This window comes from Podarcis cretensis (genome assembly GCF_951804945.1).
Source record: "Podarcis cretensis genome assembly, chromosome: 2".
Taxonomy (NCBI): domain Eukaryota; kingdom Metazoa; phylum Chordata; class Lepidosauria; order Squamata; family Lacertidae; genus Podarcis; species Podarcis cretensis.
Genome location: NC_137171.1, coordinates 31600027 through 31611068, shown reverse-complemented (window position 1 = coordinate 31611068; position 11042 = coordinate 31600027). Strand labels below are relative to the sequence as shown.

Sequence of the window (11042 nt, the reverse complement as noted above, 5' to 3'; positions counted from 1 at the left end):
GACAGTGTTCTTGAAGCTACTAACATGAATCTGACCAAACTGAAGGAGGCGGTGGAAGACAGGGGTGCCTGGCGTGCTCTGGTTCATGGGGTCATGAAGTGTCGGACATGACTAAACAACAACAAATAGATAGGTCAAACACAATTGCAAAAGGAGAAGAGTGCACTAGCTGGCAACAACAACTCCCTGTCAAGTGTATATTTGGCGGCAAACCTGGATTTGTTCTTGCGTTACATCAGCCAAACACTTATTGTACATAACGCCATTGTAGTTTCTTGTTCTACATATGACTTTCGGAGTGCTGAGAGAAATGTTTATTGTGAAAGTGTGTGTTCCTAGCGCAGGTGGATATTTTTGCAGCCTTGTAACAGACATGATTGGCATCAAAATACCAGCCCTTATGTCTCCTGCCCCCTCATTTAAGAACTTACCCTTTCCAGGGAATGTTTGTTAAGAAAAAACTGTTGGCAGTGACTGTTTGCAATATCTGAAAAACCTGTTTACAATATTAACCCAGCATCTCAAAGCCGTGTCATATTGCCTCAATCACACTATCTTTCATTGGCAACAGTCCTTGTATTCATAGGCCAGGTCTATGGATATTTACTCAGATGCAAGTCCTACTGTGTTTATTGACGTTTAGGATTGCAGGGAGCTGAATGCCACAGAAGATGGCATCCCCTTGGCAAATTCTATACACAGTGAAGGGCAAACATCACACTGGGTATCCTCATCATATGGAGCAGAAATATTCACTAATATGATGGCACTAGATAAGAACTGTTGAAGGCACAGGCCAGCATCATTCAGCCCACAAGCATAATCTGTTTCCACTCTTGGCTGCAAGCTATCAAGTGGCTTGCACGTGCGCATAAACTGGTCCTCAAAAATCAATAGGATCTTAGAGATTTGCTCCCTTCAGGGAAAAAACAACCCACCACATTCCCAAGCAGGCATGTGTTTGTTATAGGCATCTTGTCTCTAACTCCAGGATAGCAAAGAGATCAAACTCCACTGTTAGGCTTGAACTGCCATTCTTGGTGAGTCACACTTGTCCTAAACAGGAAATGGTGGACCTTATAATTTGGACCTTAGGGTGAAGGGTGGGAATTGATTAATAATTTTTATAACATAATTCTTAACTAGCACCAAAGTTTGCTCTGACAAAATATTACTTACCTTGAGCCAACACCTGAATTATCAAAGCACTGTTGTACCAGCGCCAGCTCTAGCTTGAAATCTGCTCTCTATCAGTGTTCACTTTCTTAACACATCAAAGCGCAAACAGTATGATCCTCCTATCCCTGAGCTACGTGCTTTCTGGCCAGCGATAAGATGGTTCCTAATTTCCCTTGCACTGGCAGACTGAAGATACAACAGTCTAGCGAAACCAAGCAGACTTGTAGGCATTGTGGGGGCCCACAGTTGTCAGAGTGAGACCATTAGCCCTTGAATTACGTATGTGATCTGACAGAGCACCACACTGTATTGTCCTAAGAGTCTGCTGGTTTCTCATCTTCTCAGCTAGGAGTGTGATAGCTGGGATCCAGGCCGGTTCATGTGCTAATCCTATGCTGATGCAGTGAGCAATGGCTCTACCTAGAACAGGAGTGGCTAATGTAGTGCTCTCATGGCCAAGGATGATGGTTGTTGTGATCCAACTTTGAGCACCCCTGACCTAGATTTCTGGGTTCATGTTGAGTAGGAAAAAGGCATAGTGGGACAGGCCTCTGGGAGACAAGGGTCCAGTTATAGAGCTCTTTGGATCAGATCCTGCCACTTTTCTTCCAGTCCTGTGGTCACTGGCTTTGGCTGAGATGAGGATCAAATTTACTGGCTTTGCCTGCGATGAGGGTCAACATTTTTCTCATTGCTTTACACTTTCCCTGAGCTACTATAGTTTGTTGACCTGCCTCTTGAAAGCTTCCTGGCAGTGTTTATTTGCCCACACTCTCTGTCCCCATCCACTTACCCTCACCTCTCGCAATAAACTTCTCTTCTCCCACTGCACCTTGAAACCAACACAAACATATTCTGTATTGTGATCTGAATGGTATCAGCTGCTCTACCCTAGCCAACCTCTTCTCTTGGGGAGCCTGTGGCCTAACATTCCATATATGGACCTTTTGCTATGTACTGGGCCATGGATCCAGATGGCTCTGGCAACCAGAATGGCACTCCCACTTTCCTTGTCTAAATGGTAGCCTGAATGCTGCTGATGTTCCTTCATGCTGTTAATACTGGCTGTTTGGGCTGGCAGGGGATTTGAGTTCCTTTGGAGGAAAAACCTTGGGAGTGCTTGAATGTTGGAGTACTTGTTGTTGATGGGCCTTGACCTCTTCCAGTGGAAGTGCTGGCTACCTCATAGTTTTGTCTGTTGCATGTAGAGAGAGCATATGAAACCACCTTACATGAAGTCAGAACATTAGTCCATCCAGTTCAGTACTGTCTTGTTTGGACTGGCCGTGGCTCTCCAGTATTTCTGATATCCCAGAGATTGAAGCTAGGACCTGTATGTGAGAGGGGCAGGAGTGGGGTGTTCTGTGACATTTGTACCATTGCTGCAGGTTGACATGCCTACCATGCATGGCTAGTGTCAGTTGGCAGAGATGCAAGTGAAACACCCACAGGCTACTGGATCTTGTTTCTGTAACTCTTCTTGTATTTAGGATTGTAAACAGTAGTCTTGCCATAGCCGCCACTGCTACAGTGGCACTACAGCACCTTTAGTAGAAAGGAGCACCTAAATATGTGCCTGACTACAATTGCACTATGCAGCATCTCAGAGATGTCTGAAGCTGAAGGCGATGTAGAAAACTGTGGAATTTTAATTTTGTGTGTTTCTAGCCCCCAGTGTGCAAAAGCATGGAAATACATGGGCAGGGTCAAATAAATGTTTCTAAACATTTCCTTCATTTTGTATTATTTGTTGCATTTTTTTTAAAAAAAACAACAACAAACAGAAATCAAAGCTGATTCAAAGTCAAATGTTAGCATCATGCTCTTCTCTGAGCTGGCCAGGGACACTGTTTATTGTTCAACCTTCTCTTCAAAAGCATCCCTTCCCACTCCACTCCCCACAAACTGCTTTAAGAGCACACACCTTGATGGATGTACTAACAAGGGCGATGCAATAGAGTTCTTTACTTCACTGGACACAGGAAGCAGGAAACCACATATTTATGTCTAAAACAAAATGGCATTTAGACACACAGTATGGTTACAAGGGAGGAATTTGGAGTGCTTTAGCCATTTTAATATTTTCTCCCCACTATTAATACACCTGCCAACTTTGGAGGATGCAGCTGCCTCCCTCCACACTCACGGCCTCCTAGAAGTGATGTATATGACCGCAGAAAGTCATCAGGGCTTCCTAGTATGTGGAATTTCTTGCAAGAGGGCATGGCTCTATCCACAGAGGACTACATCATAGCATAGGTTCTGTGCACAACCGCTGAGATGCATAGGACAAAAATATCCTAAACTAGTTCACTGGGAATATTTGGCATTTTGTAGTGAACTGATTTAATGGGAAATGCCTAATAAAAGACATTCAAGAAAGAAAGAGAAACCAAACTCCATGCTTCTTAGCAAAAAGCCTATGCAATTGGCCACTTCCAGGATAGACTGCTTGGAACTAACTAGCTTTTATGAGGCTGAGGAAGGCAAGAAAGCAAAAGTGGTCAAATACGGCATTACTTTCCATACCCCCCCCCCACCTGCCAAATAGAACTCAGGAACAAGTCAAGGTGAAAGGTGTGACAATATGGCCTTTGGACTAATAACCCAGCTTGTTTCACTGGGTGTCTTATCTAAAACCAACTGAGAAGATCAATTCTGGCCACTTCAAAACGGTGTAGCGAAAAGGAACACACTGTCGTTTATGAAGAGAACATGGAACAGGCTGAAAGAGGTTCACTGAGTCCCAGAGGCCCTTCCCTTTGTGCTCCACTCCTTCCAAGAACAGTCTCTTCCAAGCACTGACTCCCCTCATCCCTTGAAACAGGAGCTCCTGTTTGGATAGATTTAGCTGCCCAATTTTCATTTGGTGAAGCTACAAGCCAGCGAGGGCCCGGCAGTAAGAAAAGCCGAGCTGCCTATAAATCACCTTCCGATGGAGTTGAGGGAAGGAGTGTAAAACTGATCCACTTGTAACAGAGAACAGCCAGGAGTTCTGGAAGATGGCCAGAGAGATTTTCCCACGAGCTCAGGTTCTTGGTGCAGAAAACAGGTGGAAAGAAACAGGGCAACTAGTATTACTCAGGGTATCTATGCATGGTGCGGACCTACACAATGCATTGTCCCTGCCCAGGATTACCTGGTGCAGAAAAACCTGTCATTTAAGTTAATATCCTGAGGAGAAAAGAGATCAGGCTTTTTCACATTCAATCTCTTTCATGGGGAGGAACAGCTCATGATGGGGAAAGCTGCCTGCAATGCAAAGCAGGTCCCTGGACCACTACACTTCTATGTTGAGTGGTTAGTCATCACCATGCTTTGTCAACATGCTTCTCCCCAACCCGGGCTACAATTCCCATCACAGTATCAAAGAATTGAAGAGTCTGAAGGGACTCAGAGGGACATCTAGCCTAACCCCCTGCAATGCAGGAATCTCAACTAAAGCATCCATGACAGATGGCCATCCAACCTCTGCTTAAAAAGCTCCAAGGAAGGAGAGTCCACAGCCTCCCAGTCAACTGGGAAGGCTGTCCTTGTGGGTCATGTTAGAAACTGCAGCTAAGAGAGTGGCCCTGAATACCACCAAGAGACCCTAAGATGAGCAGCTAGCAGGATCTGGTGCAAAAACGCACAAACCAGGGAGCCCTTCCAGGTGAGGAGGGATACTGGTATGCAAGAAAGTCTGCTCACACAACACTTGTTCTAAAGGCATTTGCCCCCGTGTATACTCTTTATAGATTCAGTTCCTTGCAGTGTTGGTACAAACAACAGACCCCCATTGTGCCGAAGACATTCATCCCACACTGGGCCATCTCAGTGGACAACCACATTGCAGAGAAAACAAGGCGGGGCACAGCTTCATGGAACTGCACAGCATCCCACCACCACCAGTCAGCAGGCAAATAAAAGCTTCAGGTGGGTGACAGAGCGCAGGACTTTCCCCTGCTCTGCTTTAGTCCTTTGGCTGCCGATGCCAACCATTACTCCAGAACAACAGTCCCTCCTGCTGCCTCCAGAGCAGCTTTGATTTTCTCCGCTTCCTCTTTAGAGACGTGTGCCTTGATCTCTTGAGGAAGAGACTCTACCAACTTTTTCGCCTGCAAGAGATAAGAGAGACACTCCAGTTAGCCACGGAAAGGGATAACGCTGAACCCAAGAAGCTGCTGCTGCCTGCTCCCACTAGTATGGGACCCTCTGTGACTTTGCCCCTATCTCCCCACTTGGCAGATCACGCAGCCTAGAAGATGAGCCAAGCAGAAGCGTTTCCTAGGCTGAAGTGGCAGTATTAATTTTCAGCTGGCCAAGTTCCTGGCAAGAAACAGTAAGCCATTTCTGACCAGAGTCCAAATGCTTAGAAGAATCCTCTTTGGAGCATCATGATTCGCAAGGGACTTGCCACACTAGCTGGTACTATCTCAAAGGATGCAAATTCGCTTCCACTAACTCTGCATTAGCTCCTCACTTTCCTCATGTGAACGTTCCTTTGGCAGCTCATCTCTTTGTAATTTGCTGCCCCCAAGTGGTATGACCAAGGGCTCATCCACTCTTCACCTGACCTGTATTGTGTACTGATTCATTTCCCCTGATTACCGTGTACTGATTAAAGGTCCCAGGGCTTTCCTCATTGTTCTGCAACTGTGCCTTGTGAAAATTTGATCTTTCCCACTGAATCAGATCTTTTTTGATGGATGCGCAGAAAATCCAAAGAGAGATTTTGCTTAACGGAGCTTCAATTCAGCAGGTAGGATCAGATTTTCGGAAGGCACAGCCACAGAAAAAGAAAAGCTCCTGGACCCAGGGGAATAAATTGGTACACAATACAATCAAAGTACAGGTCAAGCAAAATGTGCATTTGCCCTAAGTACTGACTGCAGACCTCTTGTGGATATATCAGACAAGAGGCAGAGAGCAAGGAGGTACTTGCACCACCATTAAATGCATAAAAGTAGCCCAAGTAGATGGGGCTACTTGATACAGTGGTGCCCCGCAAGACAAACGCCTCGCAAGACGGAAAACCCGCTAGACGAAAGGGTTTTCCGTTTTGGAGGCGCTTCACAAAACGAATTTCCCTATGGGCTTGCTTCGCAAGACGAAAATGTCTTTCGAGTTCCTGCGGGGTTTTTTCCCTCCCCCCCCCCCTCTTCCTAAGCCGCTTATCAGCTGATCTGCTAAAAGCCGCTAAACCGCTAATAGCGCTAATCCGCTAAGCTGTCAATGGGCTTGCTTCGCAAGACGAAAAAACCGCTATACGAAGAGCCTCACGGAATGGATTAATTTTGTCTTGCGAGGCACCACTGTAATTAAGTTCTGTATGTCACAAGTAAAAGGAAACTTGCCTCCCTCAAGGCTTTAGCACAGTCACCTGTTAAGTCAGCCTTGAGCACCATCTGCTTACCTGGACAAGGTTTAAGCCTTGCATACAATTCTTCACCTCCTTGATAAGTTTCACCTTATCTGCAGCATTCAATTCAGTCAACTTGACTGTAAAATTTATCTTCTCCGGCTTCTTGGGGACCAAATCCTCTTCAGCTTCCTAGCAAAAAAGATAAAAACCCACTCACAATTGGCAACAGGAGCCTGACCCTCACATCCCTGAAGTTTCATTAGCCAATGGTAGTACCAAATACAGAGGGAAGATCTAACAAAACTTGCACCAGCTACTCCTTCATTATTTCCCCTAAATTCTTGTGTTGGGCTGCAAGACCATTGCTGAATCTTTATTTTTATTTAACCATAATGTATATAGCACTTGACTGCAACAAAACAGTTATGCGGTTTACAAGAAATGAAAACCATCAATAAAAAGTTAGAAGCAAGTAGTTAAAACATTTAAGAGTTGATCAAAATCAACAGTAAACTAGAAAGAAGATTAAAACACCTCACCATCTATGCTAGTTCTCCTTTAATGATGAAGGAATAGAGACAGTAGGTCAGCCCAAAAGCCTTGCCTTAACTGAACACCAGCTTTTTATTACTGGAAGTGGCCCAATGAGCATATCTAATCAGTTACTGGAAGTAATAGCAGGTGAATTGTTATTGACTTGAAAGGCCCAGCATATGGATCAGAAACCTCTGATTGTCCACAATGGGAAATAGGTGGCGGGCCAAATGGACATTTCATCTGCTCCACAAACGCTCAAGATCTTAACCAATGTAATACAAGCAAGCAATTTTCACTAACCTGCTGCTGTCCAGATGTTTTGGACTACAGCTCCAGATGGCAGTTGTAGTCGAAGACATCTGGAGGGCACCAGGTTGGCAAACGCTGATCTAAGGCTACAAGGAAGAAGTATCATAATGTTGTATAAGTAACCTCCTTTGAGAAAGGAGACTTTGATGTGGAAATCTTCACATTTAAGGAGCACATGCCTGCAGCTTTGGAAGTGTTTGCATGCAGTTTACGCAAATCCCTGCATTTTTTTGGGATGGGAAGATGATCTCAAAACAGAGCTACTATAAAGACTGTCTTGACATGGTACTTAGAAAATCTTAATAAGGGGAATGGGTCACAGAAAGGTGTGGCCCCAAGGGGCAACTTATATTGGGAAGAAAAGAGGGAGGGGATGGGAGAGGGGGGGTGTGGGATGGTAAAGCGCATGTTCTTTGACATAGCGTTTGCGCGGGGGAGGGGGGTTGTTTCAGCGTCACTTGGACAGGTTCTCTTTCTATTCGCTTGTTATGTTTCCTTGGTGGTGTGAGAAGCTGGGGTGGCCTAGGATGTGGTTGACTGTCTTTGGTTGGCTGCAGTGGGATTTGTTTGTGCGTGTGTGAGGGGCCAAGGGGCAACGTATTAATGCCAAATCAACTGTCAACAAAACATCTACCACTGAGTATTTAATTCTAGTGAACGCTACTGACCAGGAATATAGAACTAAGAACTCAGTGCATAATTCAAGCCGACCTGTTTTGATCCAACAGCTCCCAACTTGTTTCTTGATGTAGTATCAGCCCTGAGATGTCAACTGCAGTAAGAGTTATTACAACTATGCCCAATCTTAGGTAAAGGGTTTTAACATCCATGTCCAGGCTTCCCTATCACCTGCAGCTCAGGTCTTTGTGATGTCCACAATAATGACAGGGTTATCCTTGGTTATTGCAGGCCCAACACATCATGCGCTAGATTTAAATTGTTGCAGTGGCCTGAAAATATGTGATGCAATGGCACCCTCTTTTTCAGGGACAGACTACTCATGATTTTGCCTTTACACATGGACCCCTGGAACTGAACCTCACATAAGTGGCAGGCCCACTGCACTGGTGTTAGTGCTATTTACTCTTTAGATAGCTTAATGGCTTTGTGTGGCTTTTATATACAGTAAATGGTATTTTGGTTCTGAACATCTTATTTCTTAAGAGTTCATAAGACAGGGTATGTAAATAAATAAATGTGGCAAGATGATTGCGATACCAAGCACAACCACAACCCCTATTAGCAGATAACTTTTCTCACCCCTGCATTCCCATCTCCAGTTGCTGAGTTTGTTATACACCAGTAACATCCGGGAAAATGTCATCTGACGAGTTAGCAACACTGAAACAACCTTTTCCATGACACTGCAGCAGAACTAACAGGCTGGCTGCATGCTTAGTCCAACAGCCTCAAGCAATCAACATGCCTGGTATGTAATACTTTGGTGCCTTCACACACAACTCTCTCAACAGAATGCTCATTTGTAGGGCTGCTGAAGTTTTTCATTCAGACATTTGCCCAGCTACAGCTGCTACTCAGCCCAAATAAACAGCAAGTAAAAAGGATGATCCCTTACTGGAGTTGCTGCTTGTGCTGGTGGCATCATCCCAGCCATTGGCATGAGTCCCATATCTTGGATCTTGAGGGTTTTCTGAAGAAAAAGACAGTGTTAGAGAAATATTAAGCCTTCTTATATATCGTATGCATCACAGAAGTTTGGGGAGGAATTCCAAAGCACCCCATCCCACTGTTACAGAAAAAGAGAAAGACATGACCAACAGTGAGCTGTCTGCTGCCCCATCTTTCCCTAGTACAGCAATCACTCTGCTTCCCATGCAAACATTGGCACCTTCAGCAGTTCATTGAGGTCAGAAATCTCCAGTAGGGTGAGGCTGGCAATGTCTTGAACTAGCTGCTGAATCTTGGGCGAGTACTCCTTGGGAACATTATCAAGAGGCGGAGTTGCCAAGGCTTCACTTCGCTGTGAGCTGGTAGTCTTCAGCATCCTAACAGCACATGCTCGTGGCTGATGCTGCCTGTAGAAAAATCAACATAGAGTTTGTCAGCACTTTATGGTTCACAACATAAAGACCTGTGCAAGCAGCAAATGAACGAAAAAATGAGAACAGATGTGCTTCAGGAGAAACAGCAAGGCCAACCAAGTGAGAAGAAAGGGCGATATAAACATGGTTTGGTGTAGATGCTGTGGAAAAGGGGAAGAAGCAACACCTCTTGGCAGCGACAAAACTGTAGTGTAATTTTAAAAACAAATGTAAGGAGATGTCCATATTATTGTTATTGTTTAGTCGTGTCCGACTCTTCGTGACCCCATGGACCAGAGCACGCCAGGCACTTCTGTCCTCCACTGCCTCCCGCAGTTTGATCAAACTCATGCTGGTAGATTCAAGAACACCATCCAACCATCTCATCCTCTGTCGTCCCCTTCTCCTTGTGCCCTCCATCTTTCCCAACATCAGGGTCTTTTCCAGGGAGTCTTCTCTTCTCATGAGGTGGCCAAAGTATTGGAGCCTCAGCTTCAGGATCTGTCCTTCCAGTGAGCACTCAGGGCTGATTTCCTTCAGAATGTCCATATTACTAAAAGGCATTTTTAAAAGCTTGAAGTGTTTTCCAACGTGAGGTATAGAGAAAATTGTTTTCGCACTGTGAGCTCCACAGTGGGATAACTCAGAGCAGATGGTTGTCAACAGAGCAGGTGAAGTGCAGGGTGGACTGACTTCAATCTTGCATGGTCTACTCTAATTTTCAAAAAGGAAGTCCTCTGCTCCACAAAGCAAGAATGTATATTCATATCTTAATAAGGCTTAAGTAATCTCAAATGTGCCTTCTTATTTATAAACATAAAAATTACCTTGGAACAGATCAAGAGCCAGCTAATCTACCATTTTTTGTCAAAAACGGTCCAGACAGTTCACAGCTTCTATCTTCCGGTTCTACCCAGACTATTTCTCAAACTTGCTGTTTTTTACTGGAAACTGGATATTGAGAACAAGGGGGGGGGGACACCTGCAGAGATAGCACTAGGTTGTCCAGCAGAAACTGGCCAGTGGTTGACCTTCTCTTGGTGTTGCAGGGGGTTGGACTAGATGACCCTTGGGAACCCCATCCTTCGTTCAGTTTTAAGCTCCTACCCACTCCTAGCCTACTGACTAAAAGCAGGAGCCAGGAAGCAGGACGTTTCTGGTTTTAAGTCTCGCCTCAGCCATAAAAACCAGCAGGTCGGCCTTTGGCAAACTTGCCACCACCAGCTTCGCGCCCTCGATGGTGATTTGGGGTTAGCGAGGGCGGCCCGCCTTTCAGAGCTGTTGCGGGCACCACCAAACGGGAAGCACCCGAAGCAGCTTACAACATTTCACGGCGGAGTAAGCGCGCGTGGGCGCCTCACCCCTCACGCGGGAGTTTGGCACGTGAACTCGCCTAACCTCGACCTCTTTCGGGCCCCTCGGCGCCCCTCGGAACCGCCCAGCCCACCTCCCGCCTCTTGCATACCGCAGCAGCAGGCGGATAGCGGTCCCGAGCCGGCCCGCGGGCAACATGGCCATGGCGGCAGCTCCAGGAGGCGGGCAGGACGAAGACACACCGGCGCTCTCCTCTGTCTCCGGCGTGCGAGCGGCAGAGGACGCCGAGGGAACGCTCTGCCCGCTCTTTCTCTCTG

At 45.8% G+C, this 11042-nt stretch overlaps 1 protein-coding gene across 2 annotated transcripts; it reads right to left on the bottom strand.

Annotated features, from left to right (window-relative positions):
• Positions 1-4876: 4876 nt before the first annotated feature.
• On the bottom strand, positions 4877-11037 carry MRPL12 (mitochondrial ribosomal protein L12). 2 transcript variants are annotated; one of them, XM_079965714.1, is made up of 5 exons: positions 10877-11033; positions 9219-9405; positions 8946-9020; positions 6575-6712; positions 4877-5276 (listed from the first exon to the last, which is right to left on the bottom strand). In XM_079965714.1, exons 1-5 carry the CDS (start codon positions 10927-10929, stop codon positions 5160-5162), a joined length of 570 nt encoding a protein of 189 aa, XP_079821840.1. In that variant the 5' UTR covers positions 10930-11033; the 3' UTR covers positions 4877-5159. The 2 variants fall into 2 exon arrangements, 1 of the variants encoding a protein (XP_079821840.1); XR_013835829.1 differs by having other exon boundaries at positions 5258-6146; positions 6472-6712; positions 10877-11037.
• Positions 11038-11042: the final 5 nt, after the last annotated feature.